This window comes from Trachinotus anak, unplaced genomic scaffold, assembly GCF_046630095.1.
Source record: "Trachinotus anak isolate AG129_WGS33_773 ecotype Australia unplaced genomic scaffold, CSIRO_AGI_Tana_v1 ptg000011l, whole genome shotgun sequence".
Taxonomy (NCBI): domain Eukaryota; kingdom Metazoa; phylum Chordata; class Actinopteri; order Carangiformes; family Carangidae; genus Trachinotus; species Trachinotus anak.
The window spans coordinates 31,080,794-31,099,968 of record NW_027273862.1 but is presented as its reverse complement, the minus strand read 5'-3'; the positions used below and the strand labels follow the sequence as shown (position 1 = coordinate 31,099,968).

The 19,175-nt window shown below is 46.0% G+C and overlaps 2 protein-coding genes across 10 annotated transcripts; one reads left to right on the top strand and one right to left on the bottom strand.

The window, feature by feature from the left end:
- Positions 1–415: 415 nt before the first annotated feature.
- On the top strand, positions 416–13,234 carry wdr59 (WD repeat domain 59). Of its 3 annotated transcripts, XM_071489921.1 has the most exons (27): positions 417–517; positions 1,843–1,892; positions 2,140–2,275; positions 2,382–2,467; positions 2,546–2,626; positions 2,949–2,986; positions 3,151–3,239; positions 3,336–3,452; positions 3,656–3,733; positions 3,912–4,068; positions 4,602–4,681; positions 4,790–4,919; positions 5,247–5,368; positions 5,648–5,812; positions 6,056–6,151; positions 6,461–6,565; positions 6,892–7,013; positions 7,513–7,666; positions 8,231–8,287; positions 9,875–10,008; positions 10,496–10,577; positions 10,665–10,777; positions 11,022–11,172; positions 11,370–11,451; positions 11,538–11,658; positions 11,759–11,901; positions 12,097–13,234. In XM_071489921.1, exons 1-27 carry the CDS (start codon positions 464–466, stop codon positions 12,330–12,332), a joined length of 2,979 nt encoding a protein of 992 aa, XP_071346022.1. In that variant the 5' UTR covers positions 417–463; the 3' UTR covers positions 12,333–13,234. The 3 variants fall into 3 exon arrangements, 2 of the variants coding, with proteins under 2 accessions (XP_071346022.1, XP_071346023.1); XR_011692751.1 differs by lacking the exon at positions 8,231–8,287 and having other exon boundaries at positions 416–517; positions 9,802–10,008; XM_071489922.1 differs by lacking the exon at positions 8,231–8,287.
- LOC139628332 (WD repeat-containing protein 88-like) lies at positions 5,215–19,068 on the bottom strand. Of its 7 annotated transcripts, none has more exons than XM_071489928.1 (13): positions 18,714–19,068; positions 17,941–18,081; positions 17,107–17,195; positions 16,766–16,829; positions 16,143–16,281; positions 15,935–16,064; positions 15,308–15,492; positions 15,151–15,233; positions 15,000–15,068; positions 14,408–14,506; positions 13,914–14,081; positions 9,384–9,489; positions 5,217–5,341 (listed from the first exon to the last, which is right to left on the bottom strand). In XM_071489928.1, the coding sequence occupies exons 1-11, from the start codon at positions 18,834–18,836 to the stop codon at positions 13,956–13,958; spliced, it is 1,248 nt and encodes a 415-aa protein (XP_071346029.1). In that variant the 5' UTR covers positions 18,837–19,068; the 3' UTR covers positions 5,217–5,341; positions 9,384–9,489; positions 13,914–13,955. The 7 variants fall into 7 exon arrangements, with proteins under 7 accessions (XP_071346030.1, XP_071346029.1, XP_071346033.1 ...); XM_071489932.1 differs by having other exon boundaries at positions 13,934–14,081; XM_071489930.1 differs by having other exon boundaries at positions 13,941–14,081.
- Between the last annotated feature and the right edge of the window lie 107 nt (positions 19,069–19,175).

Sequence of the window (19,175 nt, the reverse complement as noted above, 5' to 3'; positions counted from 1 at the left end):
ATTTAACATTTGTTTTGTTGTTTTACGTTTGGCTTTATTTACATTTCTCTGAGTTTGATGATTATTTATTATTATTTTGGCGAATTGTCTCTGTTACATTAAAATGTTTCCAAAAACATTGTTTCATACAAATAAACATTACAATTTGGACCAAAGTAGTCTTCATCCTGAACAACTTCTCTTATTTTTCTTTTATTTGTGAGACATATCAGATAAAGAGTCAAAATCGCTATGAATATTTTTTGATATTATGACTAACTTTTCTTCTTCATGAATATTGTTTACTGGCAGAGATGGTGAGCCGAGCTTTAGTGGTACTGGCAGAGACATCAAGGTATTGTTTTATATTTCGGAGAAAATAACCTCGGTCGTAAGGTTTCACTTTTTCCCAAAGTCTTTGAACGCAGCTCCAGGTTTCATCGGGGTCATGTGATGTTTTGTTGACGGTAGAAGACGGAGGAAGATGGCGGCTCGCTGGAGCAGTGAGAATGTGGTGGTGGAGTTTCGGGATGCCCAGGTATTTCTGTCCGAAAGCTCCGGTGTGATGAAAGGGACCGACACCTGTGCTCAGGTGTACAGGTGGAGGACACTTTAACGGCGGGAAACCTCCGAAAAAGTCCCGTTAAACACCGTAAAACACTAAACTACGACCCCACAGAACAAGTTTAAACTGACACTTTGTCCTCGATCAGATGTTCATCGATTTTAATCGAATAATTGATGAAGTTATTTGTAGAGTTTTCAACACGCTGTGGCTCCAGCTTCGTCCTGAAAGGATAGAATAAATAATTCCATGAAATAGTGAATAAATGAAGACATGTAGAGATAATTCATTGTGAAAACATAAAACGATCTCTGCCTTTAATGATCTGTTGATAATCCATAAATTTAATCAACAATTAATCAACTAATTGTTTGATCTGAAAAAACGATGGAAATATATAAAATTGTCTGCCACAGATATTCAGTTTATCATTTACCAGTAAGTTTGATACTTTTATTAAACAATAACTCAAACGATTAATTGATTAGTTGATTGACAGAGTCATCGATCATTGTCTGGTCTCAGTTTGTCAATATCAATCAGTTTGTCAGTGTCAATATTTAGTGTTTTTCTATAACTGAAACTCTTTGGATTGAAGATGTATAAAGTAAACTGATCAGTGATCAATCAAAAAATAACTGTCATTAATAATAGATATTGAAAACATTTATTGCAGCCCCAAAGTTAACAGATGTAAATGTTATTAATCTAATAAAATACACAGGAAATCAGTCAGTCACAGTTTGAAATCTTTGACTCACAACATGTCGTCTGCTCCCTTTAATGTTTAATTAAATCAGTCTTAATTATACTCAGTTAATGGTTCCTATATTTCTAAATTAATTTTTAATCAAATTACCAAAAACTAACTGACACTTCCAATCAGGCTGCTAATCATAATTATTTTTTAATATTGAGTCAGTTATTAATCATTTGGTCTGTAAAAAGTTAAAAGAGAGAAAAACACCAGCACATTTTCTGAAAGCCCAATGTGATGTCAGCAAACGTCTCATTTGTTCGGACCAACAGTTCAAACCCACAAAACTTCAGTTTCCTGTCACAAAGAAAAACATCAGATCCCTCAAACGTAGAAGGTGAATTTAGATTAAATCAACTAATCGAATAATCGCTGCAGTTCTAGATCAAACGTTTTCTCTCTCGATACCTAAACTCAGGACACGAACACTCAGACGTGTTTCAGTAAAAAACAAAGTCTTTATGTATGCCAAGAAGGAAGGAAAGTCCTTATCTGCAGCTCTGAAAACAACCATCACTACCTTCTTCTTCTGTGTTTTCAGGCCACTGCCATGTCTGTGGACTGCCTGGGCTCTCACGCTGTGCTGTCTGGGTGAGTTCAGGCACCTGAATGCACCACAGTTCTTCACTGTGAGAAAAGGAAACAGATTAATGTGTCTCAATTTGACCGGTGTGGTGCCTGAGACACCTTCAGACTTCAGGCAGACCCTCAGCAGCTGGTGGAGAACAAACACGGAGCTAACAGAAGGGCAGCGCTGGTGGAAAACAAACTGAAATAGATGCTGTCAGTGAACATATCATCACAGAAACTGCTTCCTCTTGTTGTTCTTGTTTCTCAGGCGGCGTTTCCTGTACATGGTGAATCTGGAGGCTCCGTCTGAACCTCCTCGCAAAATTGGCCGACAGAGTAAGTGGGACGTGGGGACGGTCCAGTGGAACCCCCACAAATCAGAGTCCCACGTCTTCGCCGCCTCAGTGAGTTCTGCTCTTAGAAAATGTTTATGACGAGAAAACAAAACAAAAATGACAAAAGAAACACAAAGATGAAGATTTTTCAGTGTGAGTGTCTGTGTGTGTTCAGAGTAACCAGCGTGTGGATCTGTACTCGTGGAGGGAGGGCTGTGGAGAAGTTCACACCTCCCTGCAGGGACACACCCGGGTCATCAGGTAACAACAGAGGTAAATCAAACACTCCTGGATTACTGTGATGTGTTCACTGACCCCGTGGTGTGTTGATGTCTCCAGTGATCTGGACTGGTCCTGGTTTGAACCGGAGTTCCTGGTCACCAGCTCAGTGGACACCTACATCTACATCTGGGACACCAGGTCAGAGGAGATCACGGTCACTACAACCAGAATTTACTAAGAGGTTTGACCCATGACCTCTGTAGTGCAGAGCTTTTGATCATGTCACATGGGCTTCATCATCAGATGGAGTCTGGCTGTTAGTGAGTGGTTCAGACCTCAGACACAGACTCTGCTCTTTATTGTTCTCCTGACAAGCTCAGTGATGTATTTAGTCCAGAACTGAATCCACCTCAGTCGTTTCAGTTCACATTTGTCAGGTGGACCATGACTGTCACTGACAGGTTATCTGTTCTGACACACCTGAGCTCACCTGTAAACACGTCTCTGTCTGACTCCACAGAGACACTCGTAAACCCACGGTGGCTCTGTCTGCTGTCGGTGAGTATGAAAGGACCAGACTGTGTTTCTTTTATATTCAAACCTGTGCTGAGTCACCTTCATAGTTTGTTATTGTCATGTGATGATGAGAAGAGCCTCCCTGGTGGTGTGTTTGAGGGCACTTTGTTATTGTGTATTGAAGAGTGGAGTGGTTGTGTTTGCAGCTGGAGCATCTCAGGTGAAGTGGAACAGGAAGAACCAGTACCTGCTCGCGTCCAGTCACGATGGAGACGTACGGATCTGGGATAAAAGAGTGAGTCACGGATTTCGGCTCAACACACATTTTTTAAACCACACTGTGATGGGAATTTGTTCCCTGATGTGTGTGTGTATAATTTCCTCTGAGCAGAAGCCGAACACGGCGGCGGAGTACGTGGCAGCTCACTTGTCTAAGATCCACGGCCTCGACTGGCATCCAGACAACGAGTTCATCTTCGCCACGTCGAGCCAGGACAACTCAGTGAGGGTGAGACTCCGACTCAGACGTGACGCAGACAGTGAGGTCATCAAACGGTTCAAATCAGAGGGTTGGGGTTATTCAAGGATGTGACACAAATCAGATGTTTGTGTTTCACAGACTGAAGATCAGCTGGACTCTGGGTCACAGCTCTTCTTTATAATCACAGTTTATTTTCTGTCATTTCTCCTGCGTCCTGTGTGTGTGTTTAGTTCTGGGATTTCCGACAGCCCAGAAAGTACCTGAATATCCTGTCCTGTCAGGTGCCGGTGTGGAAGGCCAGGTACACGGTGAGTATCAGCACCTGCGAACTGCCAAAGATTGTTTCTTAGTGAAGACTCATCACTCTGTGACATCTCTCTATGACCTCCAGTGAAGTACAGTTACAGATGAAAATAAAGTTAACAACACTCAGAAGGATCCAGATGCTATCAGTGTGTGTGTGTGTGTGTGTGTGTGTGTGTGCAGCCGTTCTCTAACGGTCTGGTCACAGTGATGGTTCCTCAGCTGAGGAGGGAGAACAGTCTGTTACTGTGGAGCACGCTGGATCTCAACAGTCCCGTCCACGCCTTCGTCGGGCATGACGACGTGGTGCTTGAGTTCCGGTGGAGGCCACAGAAAGAAGGTGACCAATCACACGTCAGCCCTCCCCCTGCTTCCAGTCTTTATGCTAAGCTATGCTAACAGTTTCTCCCGCTTCCAGTCTTTGTGCTAAGCTATGCTAACAGTTTCCTCCTGCTTCCAGTCTTTATGCTGAGCTATGCTAACAGTTTCCCCCTGCTTCCAGTCTTTGTGTTGAGCTAGGCTGCGTGTGGTTCTTTAAAGTCCATCTTTCTGGTCTCGCCTTTAAATCTGACATTTTGAATAAATCATATTCTCATTAAAGAAAACCAAACTTTTAAGACATGAATAATAAACATCAGTCAGACTGAGCTGCAGTTCTGTTACATTTGAGCAGCTTCGTCTGCTGAGGAAGATCATGTGATGTGAGTGAAAGCTCCACAACAGCTGTGACCTTCTGTCACTGTCTGGAAGAGAGCGGTCAGACTCCATGAGGTCTCAGGTTGGATTAGGGTTGGTTCGGGTTGAGTCACAGCAACAAGTGTTGTTTACAGTGAGCGAGGGAAGCTGTTGATTGTGTTGTTGTTGACTCTACAGGCTCGAAGGATTACCAGCTGGTCACATGGTCCAGAGATCAGACTCTGAGGATATGGAGGGTGGATCCTCAACTGCAGAAGGTCAGAGTTCATCCTCAGAGAGATGAGTTCAGTCACACCTGTTCTCCTGATCTGTTTATCCTGATGCTCCTTGTTGTTGTTGTTGTTCTTGTTGTGGTGGTGGTGCAGCTGTGTGTCAGTGACGTGGTGGAGGACCTGATGGAGAGGATGTCTCTGACCGTGGAGTCAGAGAAATCTTTGTCCTCTCAGGAGGCTGAGAGTCAACACAGCGTCGGTCCTGCTGCAGAAAACCTGCAGGGTGAGAGGAGACGCATCAACACGGCGCTCAGCTTCAGTTTCATGACGTCAGACATCAGAGGAGCGAAGCTGCTCCTCACTCACAGTTAAAGAGTCACCACAGTTTATTTAACTGGTTCCTGCTGTGTCTTCATATGAGAGACAGTCAAACCCACAATCAGTGAGTCTGACTGTCAGTCAAAAAGACGACACCAGGTCCACACCACACACCTGACTACACAACATTTATATTAACACACCTGATTGCACAACATTTATATTTACCCCACCCCATGTTTTCCTTGCCGTGGTCTCTGACCTGTCGTCGTTCTGTCCGTCCACCTGTCAGACCAGGACTCCTCCCTGAGCTCTGGAGGTCGTCAGGACTTGGCGGTGTGTTCAGGTCTCCCTCAGACTCTGCAGCAGGAGTTCTCTCTGGTCAACCTGCAGATCAGAAACGTCAACGTGGAGGTGAGACTCTCACGTCATCGTCAGGGGACGGAGCGGTTGCTGCTGTGACCTCACTTTTTAGTGTTTGTGTTTAAAACATTTATCACAGACTCTGGTATCATAAAAACTTTTCAAAATAAAAGCTCTAAAGTCCGACAGTCAACATGAACCTCTGTCATTAACAAGGTGATTTTATTAAACTGTATATTCATTTGGACACTCAGGACTGAACCAGCTGTGATCAGGCAGGAAGGCTGAACCTGTGGATTAATTGATTGATTGATTGATTGATTGGTGCAGATGGACGCGGTGAACCGCAGCTGCGTGGTGTCAGCTCACTTCGGCAGCCATCAGGTTCATCTGGTGGTAAAGTTTCCTGCCCAGTATCCCAACAACGCCGCACCGACCTTCCAGTTCGTCTCGCCAACCACCATTCCCTCTGCCATGAAGACCAAGATCCAGAAGGTACAGAGCCTCCTGAACGCACCACAGTACACTATAAAAGACAACAGTAGGTTCTGTGATTGGCTGCTAGGCACTGAGGTCAGCTAATAACTGAGAAACCTGATCAGTGATAATCTGTGTGAACCCACAGCTTGTTCAATGATTTGTTGGAATAAATAATTCCCAGTGTTAGTTGTTGTTGCTGTAGATGTCGCCCTGTGACGATGATGAGTTCAGGTGGCGTCTTGTCTTCTCTCTGCTCAGACGCTGATGGACACGTCTCTTCAGAAGGTGAAGAGGAACCAGAACTGTCTGGAGCCATGTGTCCGACAGCTGGTGTCCTGTCTGGAGTCCGATATGGTGAGAACACACACACACACACGTCTTTCTGTCTCTGTGGGGACCCTTGTTGACATGATGCATTAACTGACCCCTAACCCTGAACTACACCTGACTCTAACCTAAAAACACAGTCTGAGCTGAATCTCCACACAGGACTGACAGAAAGGTCAGAAAACTGAGATTCTCAAAGACAAAAAGAACAGATGTTAGAAAACATTTGACTGATAAAAGGTCAAAGCTTCCAGCAGCACGTGGACGTAAAAACTCTGAGGTACATGTTGAACAGTGTGATTCAACATCTCTGTGTCTCCTTGTGTCCTCTGTCAGACGCAGGAGGACGGTCCAGCCTCTGGTCCCTTCGTCCTCTCTAACCCCGTCACTCCGGCCCTGCAGGCGTTTCCTCGAGTCACCAATACGTACGGCTCCTATCAGGTAACAAACAGACTTCTGTCATAGGAAACTGAACCTGTGGGTCCGACAAAATAAGACTTCTGACGACGTCCACCATCAGTTCATGTTCACAGTAGCTGATAATGTGAGATAATGACGTTTGTCAACAGCGTCCGAGCTCACATCAGTCTCAGTTAGTTCAAAAGCCGTGAGTCGCTGCAGCATCCAATCAAAATGTTGTTTGACTGTTGGAACAAGACAGTGACATCATCACCAAAATATTTCCTGTTAACAAATCATCAGAGTAGAAGTTCCCTCTGACCTCCTGCTCCTCGTTGTGTTCAGGAAATGATTCCTCTGTCTTCCAGGACGCCAATATCCCGTTCCCACGGACCTCCGGCGCTCGTTTTTGTGGCACTGGCTGTCTGGTTTACTTCACCCGACCAATCACCATGCACCGCTCTGCCCCACCCACTGAGCCCACTCCCAGGTAAAAAAAAAAAAAAACTGACTCCAGAGGTTTAATGAGGCTTTTCACATGATGTGTGAAATGATGATTTATTAATTGTGTGTGTGTGTGTGTGGGGGGGGGTGTCACATGACCTGAAAGTCAGACTGTGGCTGTAACACCAAATCACATGACACGGGGCGTCGCTGTGTCAGTATGAACAGTATGAGAGAACTCTGTCTCCCATTGGTTTGTGTGTAATCCCGCACACATGACCTCATCAGGAAACACTAATGTGATGCTGATTTAAAACTGACCCACAGTCTGTCTGCCATCGACTGGGAGGAGAGGAGCTTTTAAACTGGTCAGAGCTGCAGTTTGTGATTGGTTCATTCTGAAGATGAAGGTCAGAGGAAAATGTCCAGAGCCGCTGAGGCCAACGTTAAAAACTCATTAACATTTAACTGACAAAACAAGAGGACAGGCGGGTTAGAGAAGTGGACTGTTCCTTTAATGTGTGTATGTGTGTGTGTGTGTTCAGGTCTCTCTCAGCTCTGTCGGCCTATCACAGCGGTGTGTTGACGCCCATGAAGATGCGTTCAGAGTCTCAGAGCACTCTGCGGCTGTACAGCGGCAGCCCCACCCGCTCCGACAAAGACACCGTCTCCATCTCCTCCTTCTACTATAAAGAACGGGTGAGAGACACACACACACACACACACACACACACACTCTGCTGTATTGCTGACTTTTGTTCAGTTGTGTTCTGTTGTCTTTGTTGTTGTTGGTCTGCTGTCGGACCTGTTGTCCCATTAACCCTGTTAATGTGAGTGAGCACAAAGGTAAACACATATTTACAGACGCGGCTGTGACGTGAACATTCATCTGTTGTGACTGGACACAGGATCTGGATTCACTGATCAACATTGATTTATTGATGAAGGTGATCAGTTCCAGTTGGGGTTTGTCCTGTTCTCACTCTGTTGGTTTGTAAATGAACTTCCACACGTTGTGGTAAAATGACTCCACCACCATGTGAAGTTCTGTGTCGGTCACAGTCCACGCTCCCAGTAAAAACTCTGAGCGCACGGGTGGTTCAGTGGGGCTGGGAATGTTGAACGCTCCTGATGTCTCAGAGTGATGGGCTGATGGGCTTTTTTTTATTTCTACTTTTTTTTCTCTGTGTTGTTTTTCTCTGGCCAATCACCTGTCCCCATGCTGCTGTGGGTCACTCCTCCTTCTCACTCTCCTCCAATCAGATGCTCCCAATCTCTGCCTCTCGCCGCTGGTCTGTCCAAACACTCCATGACTGGCCGGTACTGAGCCTCTATCTCTCCATCAAACCCCCCATCCATCCCTCTCATCTCCCATCTTTCCCTCCGCCGCTCCTCCTCTCCTTGAGGTTTTCTCTCTTCACTGTTTTGGGATTTTACCAACATTTTTTTTCCTGTCACTCATTGGCTGACGTCCCTCTAACTAACATAGACTGAGACACAGTGAACTTGACTTATGTGTTAACCTGCGTCAACCTATAGGGTGAGACACATCTGTTTACCTGGGAGTCAGGTGTTTTTAAAATGACACACTTACGTTAAAGGGTCTGTGAACGATCGTTACTGCTACTAGAGGTCGCACGGGAGAACCAGCATCTCAGACCAGAGCAAACATTCTCAGTCACATGAATGACACTGATGGAGCTCGTAAAGACTCTGATCCAGGATCTGAGCCTGTAGTCCTCAGTCCAGTCCTCCTGTGTTCTGGTCTCATCTGTCTTTGTTGGAGCCTTTTTAAACGTGGTCTCTTCTCCAGTGGAGGAAATTCTGAAGGTCACTCTCACCTGAACACTCATCTGTCATCTCACCTTTGGGCGGAGCCTGTGTGTTTATAAATTGGGAGGGGGGGGCAGTGGTTTAACAGCAGGGACTCACATGCAGCATGGGTGCTACAAGACCGGCTACCACAACAAAGACCAGAGAAACTCAGATTACATCACACAGAGGGGGTGTGGCTTCATCTGCTCAGGACGCCATGACAACGCTATATCTTCACACAGAGAACAGATGTTTGCTGCTGTGTCGTTTAAAATCTGGTTTACAGAACCTTTAACCTCCTTCTGTGCTGTTACACACTGAGATCAGCTGCTCTACGTCGACTCTCAATATCCATGCAGTAGCATTTAGCAGCAGTGACTTGCATGGTTACTGTTAGCTTAGCTACCACCAGTCTTTACTGCCTCAGATCACATCACTGAAGTCGCTCTGCTCCTGACTCCCAGTGTCTCTTCATGTTCACTAACCTTTAACATGCTCAGGTGAGTTTCTGTGATCAGCTCTGAATCAGTTTTAACTCCATGTCTCAGGTAATCTGGCTGCTCAGGCTCCACATTAGTTTGTTAATAAAGTGAGGACTAACCATGTGTTCACACTGCGAGGCTCACAGACAAACAGGACACACTTCTTCTTCCATGGCTCATTAAGAGGAGTGTGGATCCACAGGTGCAGGCGGAGCTGCAGTTTGACTGTGGGAGAGAAAACAAACAGAAACAGCTGATTTATCACCACAGACTCATTCAGCTGCTAAATGTGTTCCTGCTCCACAGAGGATGAACCCTGATGATGTCTGAGACCCTCTGAACCTTCAGTTTGGTCAAACATTATGATTCATAGCTTGACATAGATAAGATTTATGGAAATTACCTGTCTGAGTTCCCCTCAGAGATTCCAAATGTTGTGTTAAAGGTAGAATCAGTCCAGCCTCCTGCCCTCAGTCAGTGTCTCACAGTGTGAACAGTCTCTGTCAGTAATTTGTCATCCACACCACTTTTAATCAGGTGGTGCTTTGTCTCCTCTGGACGGGCTGTCTCCCTCCTCCTCTTCCTGTCTGTCCTTCTGTCCGTCCATCAGAAATCCCGTCGGTTCAAGACGAAGCGCGAGGGGACGGACTACGGCAGCCGTCCCATCAAACTGGCCGGGAAGGTCATCATCCAGGAGATCTCCTGTCTGCTGCCCGTCCACAAAGCTCTGGGGGAGAGCTACATGTGAGAGACCAGACCGACACACACCCATAGTCCATCAGTCAATCACTGATCAGTCACTGCCCACTGTATCCATAACAGGCTAATAGTTTGTCACTGTTCTGCTGATCACATATGAGGATTTTAGACTTTTAGTTTAATGTGACAGCGACATGAAGCCACAGAGAAATAACTTATTCGACTTCTGATAAACCAAACAATTCTAGCAGATGAATTGATGAGACAATAATCATTATCTGTCAGAGTGGAGCTGTGAGTGTCTGTTTTCCAACAGAAATCACTGTTATCAACCAGATTAAAGGAACCGGCTGCCCATCATGTGACTGGTCAGGGTCAATGAGGTCTGTGGATGGGTGTGATCTCAGGACTGACAGCGTCTGTCAGTCCATCAGTCCTCTGGACAGACTGTCCCTGGTCCTCAGATCATGTTTTGTGTGGTGCTGAATGTTTGAGTGGTGTGTTAACAGCTGATGTTTCCTGTCCTGTTCAGTCTCAACGTGAACGACATCCAGGAAACGTGTCAGAAGAATGCAGCAGCGGCGCTCGCAGTCGGACGCAGAGACGTGGCGAAGGTGAGGATTTGATCTGTTTATGTTTGTCTTCACTTCCTTAAAAACAGCGTGAATCATTTCACTCTGTGTCTGTTTGTGTGGGTGGAGGTGTGGGCTTTGGCGTCCGCAGCGACCAGTCAGGACCTGAGTCCAGACTCAGACCCGGACACAGAGACTCCCTGGGCCAGACACCCGTTCGGACGCCACCTGCTGGAGACTCTGTGAGTTTATTTGTTATGTCCAATCGCAGCAAGCCGAGGTTTCACGTCACCGCCGGTGATCGTCAAACGCTCCTCAGTCCTGCCTCTAGAGTCTGGTCTGTCCTGGACCCAGGTAGAGACAGAACTGAAGGAGCCAGGGCAGTTTGAAAACCTGTGACCTGAACGTGGCGTTGGTTTCTGACACGTTAAATGTGGACGAGCTTTAGACTCAAACCCAACTCTGTGTGTGTTTGTCGACCCTCAGCTTGGATCACTACAGTCAGATGAGTGACGTTCAGACTCTGGCCATGCTGTGCAGCGTGTTCAGAGCTCAGGCTCCGCCTCCAGACTGTTACTCTCTGTATGGACACCACCCGTCACGCTCCTCCATGTTCCCCCCGCACCACTCACGCTATGTAAGTCTGTTTGATGTGTGTCAGATCAGGTGAGGGTCCAGAGGACAGACAGGTCCTGGTCTTTGCTGTGTTTGTATCCATGAACCATGAGTCATTGTTGTTGGTCGAACAGCAGCTGAGCGGCGTACGTGTGAGGTTGTTGTTGTTAACAGCTGATTACAGTGACAGGAAGTGATGTAAAGTGTCTGTTGTCTCAGCCCAGCTACACCTCCAGCTCTGTCACCTCAGGCTCCTGCTCCAGCACCTCTGACTCCATCATGGCCACCACCTGGAACACAGGTGAGTCTCCACAGCCACACACAGGCCGGCTGCTGCCGCACATGCTCACATCAACAAGGTGTTCAGATTCCTCTCCATGCTAACAGGCCGAGACTCGGAGCATGCCAACCCCTGGGGAGAGTCTTCTCCTGACGACTATCGTTATGGAAACCAGGGTTACACAGATCCCAGGGAGCGAGAGCGAGAGCAGCACGACATGAACAAGAGGTGACAAAGCTCCGCCTCCTGGTCACACAGATATTTACCTTTAGAAGGCGGTGCGACTGTGAGTCACAGAGCTGTGATGTCATTTCCTTTTCCTGTGCAGACTGCTGGATCCCGCCAACACGCTGCAGTTTGATGACTTTAAGAAGTGTTACGGTGAAATCTTGTACCGCTGGGGTCTGAGAGAGAAAAAAGCTGACGTGCTGAAGTTTGCCTCCTGTCCTCCTGAACCTCACAAAGGCATCGGTGCGTTTTCACACCGACACTCTCCGCAGCTCTCAGGACAAGCCCGTCAGGAACAAAACTGACCTCTGACCAGTTTCTGAGCTTCATGGTTAATTACAGAACATCTGTCAGGACAATTGTTAGTGTTGTTGTGATTGATTAGTGCAGACGTTGGTGCTGGGCTAACAGAACCTCCTCTGTCTGTCTCCTCTGCAGAGTTCGGTGTGTACTGCTGTCACTGTCGCAGTCAGGCTCGTGGGACTCAGTGCGCCGTGTGTAAGCGTCTGACCTTCCAGTGCGCCATCTGTCACGTGGCCGTACGAGGCTCCTCCAACTTCTGCCTGAGCTGCGGTCACGGAGGACACACCAGTCACATGATGGACTGGTTCCGGCGGCAGGACGAGTGTCCGGCAGGCTGCGGCTGCCACTGTCTGCTGCAGAGCACCTTCTGAGACGACACAGACGCTGCTCCTCCTGTCAGAGGAGGAGCTGGACACACAGGTGTGAGGTACATGGGACTGATCTGAGCCTCTGAGGCAGAGGAGGCATTTCAGAGCAGGACCTAAAGATGGTGGCTGCAGTCTGTCCAACATCTGCTGCAGAGGGAGACGTGTCATTATCTACTGGAGACCCATGAAATCTCCTGTGGTTTTGTTCTCTAGTGTCACTATGGAGGAAAATTTAGACTTTAATACGCGACTTTAAGTCTCAGCAGCAGGTGTCACAGAGAAAAAGCTTTACAGTTACATTTACACTAAAATCATTTGTTTGTTTAATGAACAGACCAGAATAGATTGTGTCTAACAGATGTTGAAATCGACGTCAGCGATAACAACAGTGTTTAACAGGCTGAATGAATCATATTAACACCTGAGCAGCTCTGAAGGAACAACGTCTGAGTGTGGAGGCGACAAACGCAATTATTTTAATAACTAAAGAATAACGATGGAGAACAGAACACAGCTGCTAATACTGGTGCTCCTCCATAACTGACCTGAGCAGAAACAAAAACATGTCATTTCAGTTCCTGCTGCAGTGAACACACACTGAGTTATAAGATAATAATCACTGACTCAGTGTCTCTGCTCTTTGTTGTGTTGATGTTCACACTTCGATAAAACCAAAACTCTCAGGCAAACAGAGGATTTCTTCCCAGGTGATAATGTGGTGACATGATGAGACGTTTGCTGTCGTTCATTTTCACTTTGGCCTTAATGTGACTCACAGCTGGATAGAGACTGAGTTTAATGTAACTGAACCAGCACAGAGTAATCTTCTGAATATTCTCTGTCAATACTTCACAACTGTACTGTATGTACACATAATCATAATAAAACAAGAATGTTTGAATTCAGTCAGATTGATTTTTATTCTGAACTTTACAGGACATTAATCTGAAAGTACCAGCTTTAATGACCTCATTTCCTCCCTTCACCTGCAGGACAAACTTTTACGACCACTTCTCTGCTGCTGAGACATGGTTGATGTTTGATGGTGGTTGATGTTTGATGGTTGGTGGTGGTTGATGGTGGATGATGTTTGATGGTGGTTAATTGTTGTTGACGGTGGTTGATGTTTAATGGTGGTTGATTGTTGTTGATATTTGATGGTTGTTGATATTTGATGGTGGTTGATGTTTGATTGTTGTTGATGGTGGGTGGTGTTTGCTGATGATTGATGGTGGTTGACTGTTGTGGGTGGGAGTTGTTGATGGTGGATGATGGTTTGGTGGTTATTGATGGTTGTAGGTGAATGTGAGGAGCAGCTCTGACTCTGTTCAGTCTACTGCTGACTTAACTCCTCTGCTCTCACCTCAGCTTCACTGCCTCTGGTGGAGTTGTGTTTGTTTCCTTAGAAACAGGAAGAGGTCACATGACCATCATGTGACAATGTGGTCAGAACAAAGTGTATGAGTTAAACCATCAGTGTGTAGTTTGTTCAGACAGTGAGGAACTTCAGACTGGTTATCAAAGCAGACATCATTGTCTTCACACCCTGCCTAAGTGTGCATGGGCAAGACACTGACTCCCTACCAGCTGCTCTGACCTCTGACCTCTGACCTCTCAGACAGGAAGTTACATTAGAGGTGGAGGCTGCGGTCGATATCTGGAGGGTGATCTGAGTCGACAGAAGACACACTGAGTCAGCAGCTCTGAGGTCTGGAGTCTGGACACTGGGAATGGCTTTCCACATTCCTCACACTGGAAACACATAAAACACATAAAAAAAACACACACACACACACACACACACACACACACACACACACAGGTACTGTCAGCAGAACAGAAATGAAACATGTATCTGTGGGAGGTGTTCAGTCTTAGGTCAAACAGTGGAAACACACCTCCCTGTAACTCTGACATCTCATATAAATGTGTATCTGTCACCTCCTTCACTGTTGTGTATCTGGGTTCGACGTATGTTGCACTTGTTGTCATTAGCTGTATCAGTGTTACTGATGCTACAACAGAGAAAAACCTCATGATAACTGATGAGATGAGCAGGATCCATGAAGGACTCTCACCTTGAGAATGTGAATCCCTGATCCTTCAGTCCTCCTCTTCTCCATCACCTCTGGAATCTCCTCCATGTTATCGATGTCCCACAACCTGACAGTCCCATCCTACAGAGACAGACAGTGTTTTGAGTCAAACAGCCACGGGACGGTTGATTCCTCCAAACTATTTCATTTATAACTGAGTATTGGTGAAGTGATGATAAATGTTCTGGACATCAGGTCTTCAACTCAAACATCTGCTTTAAATCTCAGCAGTTTTCTTGGTTTTGTTTTAGTACAGATGGAAACAGGGAACTCCACCCACATCAGCAGTGAGGTCCTGAGAATAGATGCACTGGTCAAAATAAGCCTTGTGGAGAGCAAATGACCTAATGATAAGGATCCACGTCCACAGAAACCCCACAGCAGAGACACGTTAGTGAAGACCTGACTCCTGGCTCCTGGCTCCATTAAAGACCCAGAGAATCTGATGAGTTTAGTTAAAGTGAAGAAACACACTCCTCTCTCCACAGTGTCAGTGTGGTTAAACTGTGTGACTTAAACATGGACTCTGGCACAGCTGGAGTTAAATCAGTGCAGGTACAGAGTGGTCTGGTACCTTGGAGGCAGAGGCAACCAACTTCCTGTCAGCGCTGACTGACACATCTGTCACCCAATCACTGTGGCCCTGTGACCCAGAGACAAATTCTATCAGTCATTGAACACAACACATGAATAGGTGAACAGTGAGGCTGACAGAGTTTAACCACCTTCAGCTGGAGTGTCTGGCAGAGGGATGACATATCCCAGAGTGCAACAGTCCTATCATAGGAGCCGGACACCAGCAGGTTTGCTGAGGAACCAGGACACAGTTCATTAGACAGAGGTCACATCCTGATCTGTCACTGCCTTGCTCAGAGGCCTCACCGTCAGCAGAGAAGCTGCAGCAGCTCACGCTGCCTTCATGGCCTCTCTGCAGCAATGTCCCGCCGTGAGATCGAAACCCCCCCGCCTCAAGGTCCCACAGCTTCAGCGTTTTATCCCATGAAGCTGTGCACAGGAAGTGCCCGTTGTTGGTGAAGCAACAGTCAGAGACAACATTGCCATGGTTACTGAGAGACAGACAGGGAGACTCATCATCATCATCATCATCATCACTGGGAGATTACAGTGTGATATGTGCACATTGTTCCTGATGCACAAACACATGAGTCACACAGGTCGTCTGATGATACAGAACTGCAGTGTGGAGCCTCGTGGTGTGTTCAGGGTCATCACGTCAGCTGCAGAAACAAGTTTAGACTCTTTAATGTGTTTATGTGAGACTGAAGATGGTGTTTGTATGAAGACGTCAGAGCAACAAGAGAAACCTCTGAAGAAATCTGGTCTGTGTTTCAGGAGGAAACTTCTAACTAACACTGTCAGAGACCTGAGACGTTCTGTCCACAGACGAGGACGAAAACTTAAACATACGTCACTCTATTGTGTGTAAAGTGCTGAATAGATAAAGTTAATACAAAGTAAGAAGCTGAAAACAAAGTGTGAGTGTCTCACCTGTCGATGGACACAGTGGTTTTCTGGACCAGCAGGTCCCACAGTCTGATGCTGCGGTCTGCAGACACCGTGGCCACCCGCTGGCTCTGAGGGTCGAACCTGCACCGTGTGATGGTGGAGCGGTGATGATCTGGAGGAGAGAACAAACTCAGCTTGGTTAACACTGAGTGTTGATCCTGACAGAGAGGAGTCTGTGCTGCTGTCGTACCGCTGACATGGTGCAGTCTCTGTCCACTGGCTGCGTCGCTGATGTAAACTCCGTTCTGTGGATCAGCAGCACAAACGAGCAGGCAGCCGTCAGAGGAGGCGCTGCAGGAGGTCAGCAGGCCGCCCTGCCTCCACTTCCACTGTAAGACGAAGATCAGACTGTGAATTGTATCAATGAATCTATTGATTAGTGTTCAGTTAATGGACAAGTTATGGATTCAGTTCTTCGTGCCAGAAAACAGTCACAGAGTTCAAGGTGACCTCTTCAGATCAGAAGAAACTCCAGAGGATCAATGATCAATTAGTCGATGATCAAAACTAAAGCAGATTAGTTTTGTGTCAGTTCATGGACTGGTCATCTCAGATTTAGAACCGGCGTCATTCCTTCATTATGGTTCTTAAATACAAAAAGGTTTTTTCTTTATTTCTGAACATCAGTACTTTTCCCAACAAAACTTCTTTGTCTTGAATTTATTTGTTTTCTAAATGAAAAAACAGAAGATAAATACAAATACACAACAGAGGAGACGGAGCAGTCAGAGAGCAGACCAGGGACCAGGAGGTTGCCGGTTTTAAACCCCAGAACTCTTCAACAAGGGAGCAGACAGTGAGCAGAGGACTCACCAGAGTCTGTCCTGTCTCCAGGTCCCAGGCCACCATCTTCTTATCCCAGGAGACTGTGACCATCCTGACAGACGACAGAGTCCGTTCAACATGACTCCACTGTTAAAGACCTGCGTGTGTCTCAGTCAGACAAACAAACCTCCTCATTTATTCTACTTTAAACTTTAACGATGCTGCTAAACAGAAAATGTGACACAACCACCTGAGTGTGGACCACTACACCTTCTTGTAGACATCATTTGTCATCCAACCATCAGCACTGACAAACAGTAGAACAAGAATAATCTGAATGACCGCAACTCTGAGCTCCGCTGAAGGTGAGTGTTTCACCTGAGACTCACCTGTTGCTGTTTGGGATTAAAGCACACTCACTGATGGTTTTTCCATGGACTCCATCAAACACCCTGAGCGGTCTGCAGCTCTCCACATCCTGCACAGGTCAAAGGTCAACAGGATAAGCTTCAGCATCACAGCTGACCAGTTAACACGTATCAAACTGTCAGCAGTGAACATCTGACAACCTATGTCCACATGGAGAGACAAATACACAAAACTGCTGAAGTGGCACTGAGACGTTGTCAAGGCCACAATAAAGGTGAAGTGAGACTAACAGACAGACACACAGTGGACGGACAGACACATGGTCCCCTGTGTATCCTGAGGATTGATCAGTCTGATCAGATTCACAGAGTGTGTGTTCTCCCTCAGGCATTGTGTTACATCACTTTCCTGTCACCCACAAACAGGATACACACACCTCCAGTGTGTGTCCACAGACCACTGACTGTTATATAATTAGCTCATTTCCCTCATTTAAGTATAGAAATAGTCAACTAAAAAAAAGAGTTTAAAATCTCCCTGTTTATTCGGTTGTATCATTTTAGGGTCAAGTGAAAATATACTTTATAGATTAAATTAATATCAATCTTGTCATGTCAAATAGTCATGAATCAAAAAGCAACATGTGGGTGGAACCAGATGGAGAGAGCTTCATGGGACTGGACTGTCAGGTAATGTGGGCAGGGGCAGGGGGTCTCCCTTTTTATCACTACTGATGTGCCCCTGAGCAAGGCACTGCCTTCAGTGGAGGAGACCAGCTATACTGGGCAGCTTCAGCAGGGGTGACTGGGTGGAGTCTGAGTGAATACAGGTGGTGTCAGTTCACAGAGGTTTACCCAGAGGATGGCGGTGCGGTCTGAGGAGCAGCTGAGGAGGCGGCGGTCACTGAAGCAGAGTCGGGCAGTGGTGACGGTGTCACCGTGACCTCGTAACACCTTCACTGGAACCTGCAGGTGCATCAACACATCAGGGCACAGCTGCAAGACAAACTGCACTTAAGAATTTTACTCTATATATCAAAACGTGTAAAGTCATTTTTAAAGAGTGTCTCCTTCACAGAAAACTTGAATACACAGAATACACTGTGAATTGTCCAAAACACAACAGTGTTTCACCAATGACCTCATTAAAAGATCTGTTTATATCATGAAAAATATTTAATTCTCAAATATCGGCATCAGTATTGTCCTCTGACATTTAGTATAGTATACCATATATAATATACTGCTGTTTTTACCTATTTCAAGGCCTCACAACAATTTCTAATCAACTAATAAAAAAATAAACTACATTTACACTGATATATTCTACACATTTTATAGAAAATATAAAATAATCTTTATCCAGCATATATTATTATTTCAACTGGTACTTTAGATACATGATCTGTCAGTTATATTCCAATAAAAATGTTGTTTTTATTGTGTTTATGTATATACACTATTTATCCATACAGCTCACCTAATTAAAGTCTATTAAACTTCTTAAAAACAAACATTTCACAGACCGTTTTCACTGCTCCTCATTATTTTATTACTGTCAGTAAACGCACCACCGTCTTGCTAACTAGCTACTTGCCACCGTCGACCGTTAAGTTAGTTTGTTTTACCGGAGACTCTCGGTTCCACGCTCCTGCTGCTCCTCTCCTCTTCTCCTGCTGCTCCTCTTCCTCCCCCTCCTCTTCCTCCCCCTCCTCTTCCTCCACTGACAGCGGGTCAATGTTTGTCGACATTTCACAAACTGTCGGTAAAAAGGTTGTTCGCCTACAGACCGCTTCTCCGCCGCGGCAGTCACCATAGCAACAGTCCCTCTGGCAACTGCCAGATGACACATTCAGGTGCTGTAAGACAAGAGAGAATTTGACGTGTGGTAACGACTCCGGGGGAAATGCGAGTGAACAGGTTTTTTTTATTTTAGTCAGACCAGAGGCGGATCCTCTCCCTCCCCCATCCTGTTACCGCCGATTTTCATCCTTCTTTACTTTTTCTCTCCCGTCATCTTGTCCGTCACCATTCCCCTTATTTTCCCAATGACAATGAAGGAGTCACAACTAACAACAAATCAGTAAAAA

Bases quoted from the DNA above. Each gene is read 5' to 3' on its own strand.
- wdr59 (XM_071489921.1), top strand. From the start codon at position 464: ATGGCGGCTCGCTGGAGCAGTGAGAATGTGGTGGTGGAGTTTCGGGAT. The intron at 2,276-2,381 runs GTGAGTTCTGCT...GTGTGTGTTCAG, and splicing joins CCCACGTCTTCGCCGCCTCA to AGTAACCAGCGTGTGGATCT. The intron at 4,069-4,601 runs GTGACCAATCAC...TTGACTCTACAG, and splicing joins GTGGAGGCCACAGAAAGAAG to GCTCGAAGGATTACCAGCTG.
- LOC139628332 (XM_071489929.1), bottom strand. From the start codon at position 18,836: ATGTCGACAAACATTGACCCGCTGTCAGTGGAGGAAGAGGAGGGGGAG. The intron at 15,069-15,150 runs GTGGTTAAACTC...TCTGGGTCACAG, and splicing joins GCCAGACACTCCAGCTGAAG to GGCCACAGTGATTGGGTGAC. The intron at 14,082-14,407 runs GTGAGAGTCCTT...ATGTGTTTCCAG, and splicing joins CAGGGATTCACATTCTCAAG to TGTGAGGAATGTGGAAAGCC.